General features: G+C 37.2%; 1 protein-coding gene across 3 annotated transcripts in view; it reads right to left on the bottom strand.

Annotated features, from left to right (window-relative positions):
• The window catches only part of Xrcc5 (X-ray repair cross complementing 5), an 82,421-nt gene extending 68,228 nt beyond the window's left edge, over positions 1-14,193 (bottom strand). Inside the window, exons 1-7 of one of the 3 annotated variants that reach the window (XM_078017974.1) lie at positions 14,048-14,120; positions 13,097-13,166; positions 10,707-10,820; positions 7,640-7,823; positions 6,667-6,715; positions 5,954-6,076; positions 1,923-2,114 (exon numbers count right to left, since the gene is read on the bottom strand). In XM_078017974.1, coding sequence (XP_077874100.1) covers positions 1,923-2,114; positions 5,954-6,076; positions 6,667-6,715; positions 7,640-7,823; positions 10,707-10,802 — 644 coding nt within the window. In that variant the 5' untranslated portion in view covers positions 10,803-10,820; positions 13,097-13,166; positions 14,048-14,120. The other 2 variants (XM_005331837.5, XM_078017975.1) reach the window with 2 other exon arrangements.
• Positions 14,194-19,254: the final 5,061 nt, after the last annotated feature.

The raw sequence follows: 19,254 nt of genomic DNA, 5'->3' as shown, positions 1-19,254 counted from the left end.
AACTGATATTCAACTGACATCCTATTTCCTGAGTTTACAGTATATATTTGCTTTGGGTTTGTTGGGGAATGAGTGGATCTAAGTCAGATATAAACTGTCTCATAAGACATTATTAATCCAAGTATAAGTCAAATCTAAAACCATCATAAGGATATAGATTCTGTTCCAGGGGGAAATCTAAAGACCAGTATCATATAAGATTTGAGAACAACTGTTATCAGTTATGCAGTAGAGTTAAATCTCCCCAAGAACTCAAGTTGTCCTCCAAAGATCTTCATGGCATAAGTCTAGTCTAGTGATATGGAGTATAATTTCTATAATGATTGGAAATACTCCATTTCGAACCATGACGCCCCAATAGGCAACTGAACTAAAATGTGGCTAGTGTGACTAAAGACCAAATTTTTAAATTTATTTAAACTTAAATAGCCACATGTGGCTAAGGGATTCTGTACTGGATGGCAAGGTTCTAGTCCACACATTCATGGCAGATCTAAAATCAAAGTAGCTTAAAATTGCTAGGACAATGCATAGTCAATAATGTATCTACTTGCTATGCTACAAGGAGGAAAAAACTTTAAAAATAATTTTTAAAATTTATATTGGCCTGTAATTTTTCTTTATGTTATCACGGCTAATATGTAGTTTAAGGCATGTATTCCCAAAATTTTTGAGAGAACTTAAGAATATATATCTGCACATATTGTGACAATACACATTATGCCAAGAAACTTCACTTTACAGTATTCCTCATTGATTTCTTTAGCAACCCTCTGGAAAATTATTATTCTATTTCCAAAACTTTAACTTACCTATAATTTTTCAAGGGTGTTCACATTTACAAAGTAAGGATGTAATATTCGTAAATTGTAGCTTACCAGAAATACTTAAACATTGTGGCTGAAAAAAATATTAGAACAGATATATACTATTGCTACTGAAAAATATTCTAGTTGTTCAATCTTTACTTCTTTTAAGAATTCTGCTTACACTGCCTGCCTGTATTTTGTGTACTGGTTGATAAGCTGGAATTAATTCATGAACATCAAGCAGTATTTCCCTAAGGATCTGAATCCACAAGAGCCAACTGTTTAGTAAAATATTCTATGGTCACTTTTGCCAAATCAGACCCCACATGATATTCTAGATGCCATTAATTCCTATATGTTTTTTTTTTTTTTTTGCTCAAAATAAAATTCTGTCCAATTCTAACTGAGAATAAGATGGATAAAGAAAATGGTTTCTTCCACAGTCCTTATGGATATATGAAAAAAGTAGTTTGCTTCATTGTTATATGGCACTTCAGGGATTTTACTTTTTAAAAATTATGTTGTTTTCATAATACTCATGTGAATACATTGTCTATAAATTCTTCATGTTTGGGGTTTAAATCTCTTTTTTTTTTTTGGCCTGGTCAAACTATTTTGTGACCAAAAGTTAAAAATAAACAAAAAATAGTGACACACATACTCTAAAGCCTAAATCAGAAGATAAAGAAATTGATTATTCCAGATCTGATATCACTTTTTATAACTGAAAATGGTTTTTGCAGGGGTATGAAAAGAAGAGATCCCCCCCAAAAAAGTGCCTCAAGCTTGACATAAAGAAGAAATCTACTACTTTATCTTTTACAAACCAACTTGTTAAATGTCTTGTTTTTTCTCTATATTCGCAAACTCCATTTATATAAGTCTGGAAATAAGTGAGAAACCTGTGATAACCACACAAAGGCAGAAAAGGCAGATGAAGGTAAGTATACCATTTCTTTAATAAAACTCAGAATACATTTAAAGACTGGCTGCTAATTTGAGAGCAGCTCAAAAAAGCAAAGCATTAAGGAAATACATGATCAAAAGAAATTTATTTGGGTACAACTAAAAGTTGGGTACAACTAAAAGTTGCCACATACTTTCACTTCTTACCGGAAGGAATAAATTTCATCCAGCCCATCTTCACCTTCTAAAGACATCATCACATTTTTCACCATCTGAATGCCTTCTTTTTGCTGCTCAGTAATACCTTTTTGAGGAAAGGAGGGTCCACGATCATCTAAGTACAAGCTGCCATCTCCTCTGTCCCCAGTACCATTTATCTTGGCAATTGGGAAGGGCAAACTATTAAGAAAAGATTAGCAATAGTTAAGAGAACAAGCTCTGAAGCCAAATAAACTGGGTTCCAATCCTTTGACTGATACTCACAAGCTACAAGAAAATATTCACGTCAATCTCACAAAACTTCATATTTCTCATCTGCCAATACTCTTCTCATTTCAAGTGACTAAAACCTCTTTGATTTGGTATATAACCAAACAACTAAAGAAACAGCTGTACATGGCCTTAGGAAGACTAGACCCAGGATCTCTCATGCGACAATACCTGACCCTCTCATTGTCTCTCTCCATAATGTGCCTCTGTTTGCCTTTATACTGGCTTCACTTGCTCAATTATGGCTTCCTCCACATTGCCTCCACATACATTCAAGCTCTGCTATGGTCTAAATGTATCCACCCAAATTCCTATGTTGAAACTTAATCGTTAATGTGATAGTATTAAGAAGTGATGGGCTGGGGATGTGGTTCAAGCAGTAGCGCGCTCGCCTGGCATGCATGGGGCCCAGGTTCGATTCTCAGCACCACGTACAAACAAAGATGTTGTGTCCACCGAAAACTAAAATAAATAAATAAATAAATAAATAAATAAATAAATAAATAAATAAGAAGTGATATCTTTGGAGGGATGATTAAATCATGATGGTGGAATCTGCAGAAATGGCATCAGAGACCCTATATAAGGGATTAAAGGGGCCAGGCACAGTGGTGTATGCCTTATAATTCCAGCAACTCAGGAAGCTGAGGCAGGAGGATACCAAGTCTGAGGCCAGCCTGGGCAACTTAATGTGACTCTCAGCAACTTAGTAAGACTCTGTATCAAAATAAAAAATAAAAAAGAGCAGGGCATGGTGGTGCACACTTGTAATCCCAATGACTCAGGGGTCTGAGACAGAAGGATCACAAGTTCAATCTAGCCTCAGCAACTTACCAAGGCCCTAAGGCCCTTAGCAAGACCCTGTCTCAAAAATAACAGATAAAAAGGGTGGGGAATGTGGCTCAGTTAAGCACCCCTGAATTTAATCCACAATACCAAAAAATAATAAAAAATAAAGTAAAAGCCTGGGGAGATAGCTCAGTGGTAAAGTGCTTCTGGGTCAAATCCTAGTACCAAAAAGAAAAGAAAAGAAAGAAAGAAAAAAAAATGAAAAAAGAGACTGAAGGGCTTGCCTTTTTTCTATCTTTTTTGGCCTTTGAGCTATGTGAAGACACAGCAACAGGCACCATCTTGGAAGCAGAAGTCCCTTACCAAACACTGAATCTGCTTAGGTTGTGATCTTCAACTTCCCAAACCTGCAGAATTCTAAGAAATAAATTTATTTTGTTTATAAACTTCTCAGTCTAAGGTATTTTGTCACACAACAGGGTGAACTAACACAAAATCATAATGCCTGACTCCACTACCTAAAAGGGCCTAGTTCAATCTAGTGGTCTCAAATTAAAAAAAAAAAAAAAAAAAAAATCAGAAACAATGATAGCCTGAGGGTCAAAACTAGAAGATGTTAGTCTAACCTCCAGGTAGAATGTTAGAGTTCAGGAAGGAATATTTTTTTAGAAAAAGGCTATATGATATTCTAGGCAGGCAAAAGAAAAACCAAAGCCTACTAATAATCCCTCATAATTATTATGGGGTTTAAATAAAACAATGTATGTAAAATACTTAAAACTCAAATATTACTGAAGACATAGAATTTCTATACAGAAATCATAAAATTGCTAGATATAAGTAAAACCCAATTTTGTTTTTGAGTTTCATGCCAGGTGTTTATTGAAATGAGCCAAAATTAAGTTGGGATTACCAGTTATGAAAATATTCAATAATCAATATGCAAATTAAAAAATGAACCATCCAAATAAATTTTGGTAATATTCTATATAATATTTTACAAATACTTTTGCATAAACAATCTCATTTAATCCTTACATTAAAGATTTTACCTCCATTTTCTAAAAGCAACTAAAGCTACTGAGATGAAATAATCTGGCCAAAGCTACATAGTTAATAAATAATGGAGCAAAGATTCAGTCGCGTGACTGAAAGGGCGAGATACTTTCCATAGCAACACCCCTTACTCTCTTACCCCTGCAAACCTAACTGGCTAAATTTGGCAACCTTTTCAGTTCACTCGACATTCTCTGCTGGCCACCTCTATGTGGATGGTTATTTTTAAGGGAATTTTTCAATCATTTTATTTGCTATACTTAAAATAGGGTTTTTGTTTGAAATGTTTCTACACATATTTCACATGACAGATTTGTAGGCCCTACATTATTTGTCAAATAAAAAGCTTCCAGGAAGCAAGGTTGCATCCAGAATTTGTTACTGCTATTTCCACATATTGGCCAGGAAGAAGGAATGACAGATGATAAAATGAAGAATTAGAAGCTTACCCTTAATTAAAAAGTTAAATAGCAGTTCTTTCTGCCCTACATTTAATCAGAAGTAAGCATTCTCAATAGTCAGCAGAAGAAACTCAAAGCTGTGTCTGAGGAACAAGCCTGATAAAAACATAGTGCTTTTTTATGCTGCTGGTATTTTTTAAATTCACCTAGAACAATCGACCAAACATGGAATACACAAAACAATAAAACCATAAGCTTTGTATGCTGGCAGTTTGTAGCACAAGAAGAAAACATATCACCCAAGAAAAAAATTAATCAGTCAAATAATAAGCATCCCTCTTTTTGGGTTTCTCATACCAAAAAAAAAGAAACACAGCTTTTTCTCAATGACATTGGCAGAAGTGCAATACAGTATACTTCAACTGTGTGGTGGTAACCTGAGATCATGAATGGGAAACAGAAGCTGAACTGGGATTCCGTAGTACTGAGAAACTCTCAACTCAATAAGAAGTGTCATTTAAAAAGCACTTAATTTTTTCTGAAGTACTGTCTTAACAAGTACCAATTTGATGAGTTATTCGGAATCTCTTTCTACAGTCCTACAGGAAGATGTCCCTCAGCACTATTATGAGATATATGCATGCAAGAGAGGTCAATTCCCTATGGCAGGCATTTTAAAGAGCCGAAGGCTTACCACTCACAGCTAGAGGCTTCTTAGTACAGCTCTCAATTTGAAAAATGAGCACCCCTAGATTAATAATTCAACATCCTATACCATCACTTGCTTTCACCAAAAATAGAACAAGAAAAATAGACTTCAAATGCAGCCCCAGGATTAGTGTAGTGAAGAGTTTTTTTGTTAGGGAGGTATGATGAAGAAAGTAAATGCTGGAGGGGAAATTTAAGCTACTGTGAGAGGAGAAACTCTGCCTAATAAACTGTGAAGTATATGTTTTCCCATAAATCTGTTTCCTCATCTCTAAGTACAAACAAGAAAATTATTTTACATATCCCTGCATCCTTCAGATCTGAGAAAGTGTAAATACAAACACTATATGTTATAAAATGATTCCCAAGCAGAAATTTTTGTCCCACCAAAGAAATTATGATCAGTAGGGCAGTTCTCGTGAGCTTTTTCAATAAAGAAATCATCAATCTGATAACTGTTTGAATAAAATCTTATATTCAGACAAGAGAGAAACTGAATATCCTCAAAAGATTATTCTAATCCCTCAATTCTATGAGTCCAAAAACAGTACACAAATGATGTTACTGTTCAATTCCTTTGTTTCACTATATATCACTGGGATTTCCACTCCTTATCACCAAAACTCAAGAGTTCCTAGAAAACAAAGAACAATCAGTGTTTGCTGAGCAATCAGTCATGTGACAGATTCCAAGTTTGCCAAAAGAGAAGACTCCCATGGAGTCTTCATAAAGGGTCTCATTCACTGCATTAGGGATGACAGGACTTGTCTACATACATTATTCTTAGGACCTTACAAGAACTGGAGGGAGATGCCAGATTTCTTCAAGTTATGAATTATAATATCTAGCTGATCTTTGCTGAATGGGCTGTTGAGGTCAGTGAACACTTCAATATGCTTCTTCTCAAACTTCTTTCCTCTGAGAGAGAGAAAGAGAGAGAGAGAGATATCACATTAAGAAATCATTCTTAGTTATATTCTACAAACTCAAATATACTTGGTCACTGAGCAGAGTTTATGTGTTCAAAGACATACAACTTCACTGCACAATAATTAAATACATAATGAATCAGGAAGGTGGTCAGAGTTACTACTTAATATCAGTTACTTAGGGATTATACACCACTTGGTATTTTTATCTTTTTATTTTATTTGTTTCATTTTGTTTTTGTGGTGCTGGGGAATCAAACCCAGTACCTTGCATATGCTAGATAAGTATTCTATCACTAAACTATATTGCTAGCCCCCACTTAGTATTTTTTTAAATTCCTGGTAATTAAGTAAAAAGGAAATTGAAATACATCAAGTGTTTGTTTCCCCCAAATACAGCCCTTCATCTTCTTAAACTTTTAAAAAGCTGAGATTGAACCACTTTGTATCAAAAAAAGTCCCTTTTGCAACAAAAAACATGCTACCTGATGAATAACAAATCACATGATGCACTGAATATTTATCAAACTGTACAATTTTTTGCAAAGACTCATATCCAGCTTTGAGTGAGGTACTTACACAGTTTCATTCTGAATCACATCCATGCACACAATCAGGGCATCCAGGACTCAGCTGGTTAAGGGTAGAAAGAGCACCAGTCACTTCTTTCTATGAACATGTAACTTTTTTTCTAGCAAAGTCCACAGTGCTAGAAATTATACAGTGGACTATGTGAGAACTTACAAGTGCTTGCTCAAATGTCCTTCCTCCAAAATTTATTTTATGAACATATATTCACAAATGCTATACATCAAAATATACATCCTGCATACAGTGTGAAAAAGAGATAATCTATTCATTTTTAACTGAAAATTTTGATGCCCTTTATCAATATCTAGAAGTCATCTTTTGTGATCACAGTATATTCTTAAATTAGAATTAAGCCATAATGTAGTATTTGTAAGTCACTCAACACAGAGCATCTCCCAGTGATCAGAATGGTACTACTAATTGTTGAGGGGAAAAAAAACAAAAAACAAACAAACAAACAAAAAAACACAAACAAACAAAAACCAAGAGTAAGTCCTTAAAATTAGGAAATCTATGGAAGAAACTGAAAATCTGAGTTTGGATATCAACTTGATTTTTAGCACAAAAGCACCCTCCATCTAGAAAAGCAAGTAGAATGCTAATGCTAACTATTCTAAAACTATCTTTTCTCTACTGAAACATTTCTAACCAGCATTCCCACCAAAGATAATCATATAATCAATACACACATATACTTCCTAATATCTTCCTTTTCAATGCCTCCTAACTTCTCAGTATCAGTAATGCAGAGAAAGGGCATGTGATTGGAGGACCTACAGCCTGGGTAACCAATTTGATTAATTTCACATTAAATCATAACCCACATTACCTCCTTCTCCTCAGAACAAAATATGCCTAGATGCACAGAGCCAGGACTCTAAGAGAGCCCCACCAAACTAGATTATGAGGACTCCCGAGATCAACAAAAATTTCTTCAGTCTTCTCTGGTTGAAAAGGATACAGTCAGCTTGTTGAGAACCTGGTTGGATTCGGCTTTCAATGTCCTCTAGCAAATCAAAATCTGGTAGCATCAGGTGTCTGTGTACTGTGATGTTCTGATACTGGTCCCCAGCAGCAAGGGCATTCTCAGTGCCATCTGTACCAAACAGGACCAAAGCAATCTCATTCTTGCTCTCAGCAAACACCTAGAGAAGAACATCAGAAGGCTGAAAATCATATTAAAACAACCTGGAAGCAATAAGAATCCTAACCTTCAAGATCAGACAGTTATACTTCTCTATGGCAGGTCCATGGGGTCACAAACATTAGGCTTGATCAAATATGGGACTTACTGATAATGACAATTACTAGGTTTTAAGTAGATTTTTTAAAATTATTGATTATAAGTCTCATTTTAGCACAAGTTAGAGTGAAGAAATAGGAAGGTGGTAACTGCTTTTAATGTCTTCCAGTCAAATCAGAATCTAATTCTTTAATGTTAACTAATCATGGATAATTTGAAAAGATTGTAGTCTTTCTTCCTAAAATATTTATTCAAGGTAGGGATTTTCCAGAGATTGGAAAAAAATTTTGCAAGTTCATATTCTATATTCCAGCCATTTCACAGATAGGCATATATACCCTAGAGAAATTCTTACACATGTACATAAGACAATGAACAAGAAAGTTTGCACTTCAGGACAGTTCATAATAAGGAAAAAACTGCAAATATCCAATCTACCAACAGAACACAAGAATACATTGCAGAATACTTATACAATGAAGTATTATATCAGTAAAAATTAATGAGTTCGTGCAACATTTTATTGATGTGAATAAATTTCAAAACCATAAGGCTGAAAAAAATTAACTGCAAAATTACATGTGCCATATAAAATCATTTCCATATACTTCTGATGGCTTGATACAACATTATTATTTAGGAATCTTCGCTTATGTCCAACGCATACAAAATATGCATGGTCACAACTACCGAAATTCTAAGGAAAGGAACAGAAGAAAAAGAAAAAGCACTAGTAAAGGGCTTCAACTTCATCTGTAATATAAGGTACATTACTTTATACGAAAAGAAAAAAATATATAGTAAAGCGTTAGGACTGCATAGCATAAGACAATGGGAAAGTGGGTTTGATTATGGTACTTTTCTCATTTTCCTCTTTTATGAAACACTTCATAATAAAATGAAAAACAGTATCTGATACAAAAGGCAATCTCATCCCCACCAAAGTGTTAATATGAGCCTTTTACATAATGCAGAGAACTGCTCTATGGGAAGAGAAATTAATTCTATCATTTTTTATTATTGTTTTGCCTGCTAAATTTCCCAAAACAATTCCAAATACAATTCCCAGTTGTACATGAAGCAAAAGTCCCTGCCACTTGGGTTCAAAAATGTCTAGCACATGGCCTGGGCAGGTATCTGCCTCCTAGACAAGAATTCACCTGAAGCTAAGATAATCTTGATCCAAAGACAAAAACTTCAGTTATGGTAGAGGAGAAAATTTTGAGGGAGGTATGAAACTGGTATAGTACCTATATGGCTTTGTCTCTCAACCCTTTAGATTCACTTAGATGGCTTCTCTTAAAACAAAAACAACAGCAATAAAAAACTCTAGGAGCTGAGGGGTGTAGCTCTGTGGTAAAGGACATACTTATTAGCATGCATGCAGGTTTACATTCAATCCACAGAAGGCAAAAGTAAACATCTTTTACTATATTGGGACACAGCAGTACTACTTGAATACTACCAACACACCTATAATCAAATAGGGTTACAGTGATCTCTTCTTTGACACACCAAGGACTTCAAGTCATCAGAATTTATGAAAATCTAGAATGACAGGTGGGAAGTAGCAGTGCCTCATGCAAATGGCAATACCCAGAAAAATAGCAGAGGTGTCCAGGAGGAGTTGCAGTACCCAGTGAATGATGCAAGTTCTCATGGACTTAAAAAACATGGCAGTCATACCAAGTAGAAGGGGCAGAAATAGTAAGAACTAATAATTTCATATTGTTAACAATAAGCACTTTACCTATATTAATTCTTTTATTCCTCAAAACAACTCTATGTGGGAAGTTTTGTTATTTTTCTCACTTTTCTCCCCAGACACTGTGGTAGATAGTCCCCAAGATGGTCACCATCCATCCATTCCTTTGCTCCCTGTATTTGCAGGCTATTCCTTATTAAAATAAATGTAATTCTCCACCCTTAAATTTGAGCTGGCCTTGGTGACTTGTCTGACCAATAGAAAACAATGAAACTGGTTTTCTGGGATTTCTAAAGCTAGGTCATAAGAAGCCATATAGGCAGGGTCTCTTAAAATGAATACTTGCTCTTGGATACTACTTCTTAAAACCAGCTGCTATACTGTTTGCATCCCAAGCTACATAGTGAAGCGGAGGTACTGATGGAGCGCACCAACTGAGTTCACAGTTGCCATAAGATTATTTTTCAGACATGTGAGTATGCCACTTTGGACATTCAACCCAGTCAAGCCTTCAGATGATACCCACCCCAGCCTCCAACAAAAGCAACTGTATAAGCCTTAAGAGGGAATAACCTAGCAGAGATCATATAATCATCCCAAATAACCAGGAATGATAAAAGACTGGGAATGTAGCTCTATGGTAGAACACCCCTGAATTCAATTCCCAGTATCAAAAAAAAAAAAAAAAAAAAAGGGACATAAAGGTTTGAGGTAGTTCGCTACACAGCAAAAGGTAAATGGACTAGGTACAAAGAAGTTGAAGAACTTGCTTAGGATGATGTGGTTAGTAAATGATATGGCAAAGCAAGGATTCTAAGCCAAGTCACCTGGCCCAGAGGGTGTGTTTTTAAACATTACTGCCCTTTGTTTCTGATAAAAACTGTTAATATCCAGTGAAGGGGCCAACAGAAGGGAAAGAAAAAATAGCAGGTTCTAGTGATAAATGAACCTTTATGAGTATAGGTAGGAAATCCACCCAAATTCCCCTAAACACAGAGGGTAGATATTATAAGGTTGGTATCTTGCATTAATAGGTGGAGGCAATGTAGTTTACAAGCTCAAGGTCAATTTGAAACTCACCTGTCGTTGGACAAACATGGTCATCACTTTCTTTGCTTGTTCAAAAGGAGATTCTTCACCAGGACAGGAGTTACTCATAGCAAAGCCCACATCCATACATAGCACAACAGCTGCCTAGAAACAAAGTCCCAAAGAATGTGATAAAATAACATTTATAAAAAAAGGATTCTGAGGTTCCTTTCTTATTGTACCCACAGAACCTATACTGGTATTTAGGGGAAGCACAATAAAGGAAGGGTATGTTCTATAGAGAGAATGCATGTAAGATATAAAGCTTTACTTTGGAGAATCCTTAAATAGTTCTAATATTCTCTAAAAGTTAGAAAGCAACTTCCAGGAGAGAGGCATGCTTCAGGCAGCTGACACTCCTTTGGCCTGATCCCAGAAAAAAACCAAGATGGGAAGATCTAAATCAATCTTCAGGCTACAGTTAAGTCCAGCCCAGCTGATCCCAACATATATCATACAAAGTGCAGTTGATCTGCAGTACTACAAGCATTAGTATAGATGCTTTTATTGTTAGTTCCTGAATGGGCAATTTGTCATGAAGCATTTGTGACAATAAGTGACTGCTTCATTCTATGCGCTAGGATGATACACCCCAATAATCTGAATCAGTTTATAAATTGGGGATCGGAAATAAAGACTAAGACACCAAATCTATTCTACTAGAAGGCACAGATACAAATAAATACATGTTAATGAATTAATAAATTTATAGGTTTGTAGTGGTTATCAAGAGAGAACAGAAGATATATCTACACAAGACTGGTGGATGGAACAGAGGAGGAATAGAGGTGGAAAAAAACTTCTTCAATCTGACCCTCAGGTGAGTCTTAAAAGAATGAGGAGTCAGTCATGAGAAAAAGGAAGTTATAGACAGAGGGAACCACTTACATGAAGGCAAAACTCATTAGATAGCAATCACATACACAGGGGATTAAACAAATATAAACTAAAAATTAAAGGGATACATATAGGCTGGGGATATAAGGCCAATGGTACAGAGTTTGCCTAGCTAGCAGGGAAGGCCCTGGATTCATGTCCCAGAACTGCAAAAAATAAAATAAAATAAAATAATAATAATAATAATAAAATCAAAATAAAGGGATACATATGATGTTTTACACTCTAGATTTGGCATCCAAAATTTAACTGAATACAAGCTGCAGGAAAACTGAACTAAAAGTAACTCATAATTTCAGAGTAAATTATAGAGTCAGGTATGAAACAGTTTTAGCACTACATCCCCACACCCATTTCACTCCATCCCCAAGATATTTTAGGTTGTATCAATAGCATAGTGAAATCTAGAAAGGAAGAGTATTATGATGAAAAAAGCAATACAAGTAGACCATCTTTACTGCTAATGAGCTATGAATCCTTAGGAATGTCACTTAACTTTGCTGTTAATTGAAAGAGAGAGGACAACTATTGGATTAGATGAACTTGGTTTCCAGAGATTACATTCTTTCTAGTCTCACCTGCGCTTTTTTCACTGATCAAAGTGTGAGCAATTCTGGGTATCACATCTTAAGAGGACGACTAATTACAACTGAACATGAAATGAGGTTAGGGAAGGATCTGGAGAATATGTGACATAAAGAACATTTGGGGAAAAGCTAGATATTTGAGTCAGAGAGAAGATTAAGGGGAACATGAGAATTTCCTCCTAAATATTTGGCAGCTGTGTTATAAAATGATTGGTCTGTGGGACAGATAGTAGACTCAACAGATGGAAGTTAGAGAGATTGATTGACTTCTTATAAAGGGAAAAAAAATAACAATTTAGAAGTGATCAATAAAGGAAACTCCGTTTCCTAAAGCAATGATTTCCTGACCCTAGAAGTGTTTTAAAAATCTGGATAAGCTCCTATCAGAAGTTACAGATGATTTCTAAATTTGGTTAACCTTTGGCAACAATTTAAAATTAAAATTAAAAACTATTTTCCCCTAGTTTATATAGAATTGAACATAATGCACTAATATTAAGAAACTTCTGGAGTAAAGATAATTTATTTGGGGGGTAGGTAGTAATGAACTACAGAATTTCTCTGAGAGCAGTAAAATTTACAACCCATAGTTTTAATGCCCTAAGCCTAAAAATCTAAAGACACTTAAGAGTCACAAAGTACGCTGCTGCATTTATTTAACACATGTTCACAAAAGCTACCTTTAAACTATAAAACACTTAAAGGACTAAAGGTCTTTTGCCAAGAATCAGATATCCAGAAAATAGCATCACAGTTTCATATTATGGAATTTATCTGGAAAAATGGTCTACATGGTATTTTGAGTTCCCTTCTGGAAGCAGTTAAAAAAAAAAAAAACAGGAAAGAGAAATGGAGCAACATAGCAACTCTTCATTTCTACACTGCAGCAATACAGACTGTTAGGATTTTACTCCAAGTTCATCTGCCACAAACAGCTCCTCCACTGGAGGTAAGAAGTTTTCAGCAGCTGAAAGAAGAATAAGAGAGGTAAACACCTTCATAATTGTTTGATCAACATTTCCCAGCAGGAAGTTGAGGGGTCTAGAGAGTTATTTAAACTCCTATCTCATTTATCTGTATTAAATGTATGCATGGATGGATGGATGGATGAATCCCTGGAATCACACCTCCCTCTAGTGACTCAAAAATCATTTTAGAATCAATTGTATTTTCTGTTCTTAATCCAGGACACCAAGGATTACAGATTACTAGAAACACAAGATTCTCCAGGACTCTGAAAAAAGCCTGGTTTCAAAACTGAACTCCACCACTTATGGACAGGATGATAATGGGATAATGACTTTATTTCTTTGCCATTTTCCCACTTGCAAACGGGGGAATAACAGTTTTCACATCGCAAGGTTGTTGTGAAAATTAAATGAGACAAGAATAAAAGGTACATCACAATAAGTAAGCTTTCAATAAACTCTAGATATTACACTATTATGGAGGTAATTATACAACACTACATTTCAAGTTATTTTATTCACAAAAAACCCTCTTTGCAGTTTTACTGGTCTGTGGGACAGGTGCTTATCCTGGCTAACTTCCATTTTTATAAAGACTCTGAGAACTCAGGCTCAGCAGCAACAAAGAGGACGTAGGGTAGGAGCTGGAGTGGGATTCAGGGAAGGGTGGGAGGAAAGCAGGATGAGAAGTGAGTGGGAGAGGAGGGAAAGGGGAGGGGTGACGAGTGAGCGAGACTCAAATTCAGGACTCCACATCCTCAGCTCTTCTCCTCGGGCTTCCCTCGGTCCGGCTGTCCTGCTCCAGCCCATCACCATGGTCTTCCCTCACCCCCGCCAGCTGCCTAGAAAGACGAGGGCCTCAGCCCAAGGTTCCCGCTACCTTATTTCCGGACCACGCCATGTTGCCGGTCTGCGAGAGCGTCGGACACCTCTCCGGGTGGGAACCTGCAGCGCGGCGACTCAGTTCCGGCGGGATGGCAAGCCTCCAACCTGCGAGCCGCTTCCGGCTGTGACCGCAAGGGGCGGGGAAACCGTGTTCCTGACTCTGAGCAGGCGCAGATTCCTTCCATTTCTCCCTGTGAGGAGTGTGTGGTCCTTGAGTTCTTAAAAATGTTAGTTCTGGGTTAGTACTTACAGAATTTTCCAAAAGATTCACTTTCCTTTGCTCTCATTAACAACTTACACCCTGCAGCGTTTTATGCCCGCCCTTTGGAGTTAGATTCCATTAAGTATGACACCAGAAAGTCACTTTCAGCCCTTCTAAAAGTCAAGTTTCTTCTAAAAGGGGTGCTAATGAAAAACTTTACAGGTGCGATGACCTTAGGACCAACTCCTAAAAGAAGAATAGGAGTTTTCCAGGCAAACAAAAATAAAAAGGAGCCCGATGCAGTGGAGTACGCCTGTAATCCCAGCGGCTCGGGAAGCTGAGGCAGGAGGATCACGAGTTCAAAGCCAGCCTCAGCAAAGGAGAGGCCCTCTCCCTAAATAAAATAAAATTTAAAAATGCAAAATAGGGCTGGGGATGTGGCTCAGTGATAGAGTGCCCTGAGTTCAATCCCCTGTACCCCTCCTCCCCCAAAAGTAGAAAGAACATTGTACTTTGCAGAGAAAATGGGATTGTAAACACCTGGAGGCATGAAACAGCCTCCTTGGCTTGAAAAGGAGGAGGGGAAATTTAATTTAAAAGTGAGCCTAGGGAGATACTACAAAAATGGCAGCCATCAATTTCACTGCTTGGTATGCTTACCAGCCCTTTCCAGGAAATTCTGTAACCCCTCAACCCATGCCCCTCTGAGGGGCCTTCTACAGAAATAGGGTGTTTTTATACCACAAGCTACAGGTGACCGGACAAAGGGTCCAGCAATCTGCAAAGTGTCTCCACACCTCTGCCCAATCTAGGAAAATGAGTCTATTAGGATTCTTTCCCTCTTGAAAGCTGGGCCTAGAAAAAGCAGGGACTAAAGCTGAAAAGATAGGCAGAATTCATGAAGAAGGAATCCTGGTCCTTGAGGGAGACAAAGAATATATTGGAGCCAAGAGATTTAGACACTCTCAGACCGCACTTATACAGCCCAGGGGGTTCTTCTAGCTTTTGATTCAAATTTTAAAAGTTCTTTCAAAGCCGGAATATTATTTTTAATAGTAGTTTTACTGTGGTTGGTAAATATAATTATTGAACACTCATCACAGTGAAGGAAATGTGCTTACTTTATATTTATAATTTCATCTTGTATATAGTCTCTGTTTTCTTTTTTTTTTTCCTTTTCTTCTCTCTCCTCTCCACCCTCCCCGCCCCACACACACACACTCCAGTACAGGTCTAGTTCCTGGGAAAAATGAGAGGTTCTAGTAGCTTTGCTTGTTTGCATCTCAGCCATCTTTATGGGCAGCCATGGTGCTGAGAATGGATATGGATTTTAAGCATTGCTCACCCTGGCAAAAAGCCTTCATTAGTCAAGAGTGAGAGGGCAAATATTAATGTGATAGCATTTGCATATCACAAAACAAGGGGATTATGGCTTTTTAAAAATTCCATTTATTAGGGCTGGGGATGTGGCTCAAGTGGTAGCGCGCTCGCCTGGCATGCGTGCGGCCCGGGTTCGATCCTCAGCACCACATACCAACAAAGATGTTGTGTCCGCTGAGAACTAAAAAATAAATATTAAAAATTCTCTCTCTCTCCTCTCTCACTCTCTCTTTAAAAAAAAATATTTAAAAAAATTCCATTTATACCTGCCAGTACAAAATTCTTTTGGATTTGTATGATGTAGAGTCGGGTGTAAAGGGGTGAATAACAGGTTGATGGGCTAGTAGCGATAATAGTATATGTATTATGGATGTTGAGAAGAGAGAGATGTATGGGAGCCACTGTGGCATATGAAGAAAATGGATACAACAGGAAAAGGGGATGACAGGGTCTTATTTCGGTAGCCCTCAGGAGCCATGCCTTCCAGCCTTCACACCCCAAACTAGTCACTTATTCTTGAATGTGTACTGGCCTCATGTCCAGTACAGTGTGGCAGGAGTGACAGTGGTCCAATTCTGGGTCAAAGATTTCAGAATACTTGGCAGATTTGGCTTTTGCATGTTGATGAAGCCAGACATCACGTATGAAGACTGACTACCAAACCATGAAAGGCCAACAGACACATGGCGGAGACTTGTCATGAATAAAATGTTTATGTCTCCTCAAAATTATTTTATTGAAGTATTACCCCCCCTAATATGGTAATATTTGGAGTTGGGGCCTTTGGGAGATGATCTAGATGAAGTCATAAGAATGGGGCCCTCATCATGGTATTAATGCTCTTATAAGACACGACACTAGGGCCCGGAGTTGGGGCTCAGTGCCTAGCCTGCGCAAGGCACTGGGTTCGATCCCCGACACCACATAAAAATAAAAACAAATAAACTAAAGGTATTGTGTCCATCTAAAACTAAAAAAAAAAAAACTTCTAAAACAGACACTAGAGAGCTTGTTCTCCGCTCCCCCTCCCCAATCTCTCCCTCCCCATTGGATGCGTTCACTCAAAGAAAAGGTCATATGAGCACGTAGTGAAAAGGCAGTCCCCTGCAACCCAAAAGACACCCCTCACCAGAAACTAACCATGCTGGCACACGATCTTGGACTTCTGGCCTCAAGAACTGTGAGAAAACACATTTGTGTACACCTTGTCTATGTTAATTTATGGCAGCCAAAGCAGACTAACTCAAGCACCAAGCACCAATAGCCTCAGGGTTACATTTTGATGGCACCCAGCATCTACCTGGCATGCCAATGTGGCTATCTGGGGTGTAAAACTTGAGCCTCTAGGGAACAATCCCAGAATTAGAAATGTTGAGCAGAGACTTGTCATCTCCACTGAACTCTGTCCAAACTGCAGAATTTTGAGCAAATGGTTGTTATTTTAATCTACTATATTTTAAGTGTTAACAATAGTAATAAATAACTGAAAAAATATAAATCTTTTAAAAAAATATTGCTGGAGGGCCTGGGGATGTGGCTCAAGCGGTAGCGTGCTCGCCTGGCGTGTGTGCGGCCCGGGTTCGATCCTCAGCACCACATACAAAGAAAGATGTAGTGTCCACCGAGAACTAAGAAAAAATAAATAAATATTAAAATTCTCTAAAAAAAAAAATTGCTGGATTGCAGACTATGTGTGCCCTTCAGGGTACTTAAATTTTTTATTTATTTTGAAATTTCTATTAAATTGCTGGAATATTTTTGAATTTGACGTCACTCTGCAAGTGCACTATGTGAATGATGACTTCATGAGCATTATAAATAGCAAATATAGGGCTAAGGTTGTGGCTTAGTGGTAGAGCACTCACCTAGCATGGGAGACACACTGGGTTTGATCCTCAGCACCATATAAATAAATAAAGGTATTGTGTCCATCTATAATTAAAACATATTTTTAAAAAAGAAAAAAGTAAATATGTGCAGCCTTTGTGCTTTGACAGAGAGCTGTGATTATGATTATATAGACAATTGGGAAAATTAGTTAAAATCTTAACAGTATATAGATATGAAATAAAATTTTATATCCAAAATAAATTTTGAGTCCATTCAAAATTCACATTAAAAGGTTCATGTTAGTAATTAAATTAATCAAGGCAAGAAAAAGAAATCTTTTGATATTGGCCACTAATCTTGTTTTGTTTTGTTTTTTGTTATCTGAGGATTGAATACAAGGGTACTTAACCACTAAGCCACACCCCCAGACATTCTCATCTTTTATTTTTAGACAAGGGGTTATAGTTTAGATATGATGTCCCCCAAAACTCATGTGTGAGAGACAATGAAAGAAGGTTTGGAGGAGAAATGATTGGTTGTAAGAGCCTTAACCCAATCAATAATTTAATTCCCTGATAGGGATTAACTGAGTAGTAACTGAAGAGGTAGGGTATGGCTGGAGGAGGTGGAATTGGGGTGTGGCTTTGGGGTATTTATTTGTATCTGGTAAGTAGAGTCTCTCTCTGCTTCCTGGTAAGGATGATATGAGCTTCCTCCCTCTGCCTCACTTTGAGCCTGAGGAATGGAGCCAAACTTCTATGGTCTAACATCTCTGAAACCATGAGTCCTCACCCTCTAAAGCTGTTCCAGTCAGGTCTTTTAGTCACAGTGGGGGAAAACTTACTAAAACACAGGGTCTCAATGAGTTGCTTAGGGCCTTGCTAAATTGCCGAGGCTGACTTTGAACTTATGGTCTGCCTGCCTCAGCCTCCCAAATCGCTGGGATTATAGGTGTGATCACCAAACCCTGAAGCTACTGATTTTTTCAACACTGTAACCATTCCAAAATGACAGAATCAAACTTTCAATGCAACTGAAATTAATTCTTTTTAAGATATAAAATCTCATTTCATAGGAACAAGGTTTTAGTTCCCTCAGACATAAACTGAAATGAAAGGGTGCCACCTAATGGTAACAGACAAGATGACTTGGAAGCATCAGGATCACCATACTGGGTCTGACATGGTTAATCCAGCTCTGCATATTATGGCTGCTAAGCAACTTAAAATGTGTTCCTCATCTTCAATATTGACCATGAATATTAGGAAACTATAAGCTAAGAAATTATTCAAATATAATATCTAACTGCAATTTCTTCTGTAATGTTCTCTAGGTGTTTACTGAGAGCAAGGTTTTCTTCTGTTGCTTTAGTTCTGTTTGGTTCAGTTTTCTTTCCTCTAGTCTAAGCATTTACATACCACTTTAGAGCCCTTTTGAAATAATTTTAGTGTATGAGCCTGAGTCTATCTCTTCCAATAGGTGATAAGCCCAACCAGAGTGAAGGTCCTGTCAGCTTCATCTAGGTATCCTTTGGGCATAGTCTCATTCTCACCCCATACTTCCATTCTACTATGTCCACTTACCTTTGACTTTTTGTGTCCTTGATATTGATTTTTCCCAACTAACATGACAGAAAAATGCAACAAAATGTAGTTGCAATATTTTAATGTGGGCTTAGATAAAAAGCATGACTTATGTTAACAGTTCACTTAAGTAGAACCCCCATGAATTAATGGTTCACCTGCGTCAATGTGTAAGGATTCATCCTGAAATCACTACGTGTATATATA

The sequence above is a fragment of the Ictidomys tridecemlineatus genome, chromosome 7 (genome assembly GCF_052094955.1).
Source record: "Ictidomys tridecemlineatus isolate mIctTri1 chromosome 7, mIctTri1.hap1, whole genome shotgun sequence".
Taxonomy (NCBI): domain Eukaryota; kingdom Metazoa; phylum Chordata; class Mammalia; order Rodentia; family Sciuridae; genus Ictidomys; species Ictidomys tridecemlineatus.
This window is presented reverse-complemented; position numbering and strand designations above follow the sequence as displayed.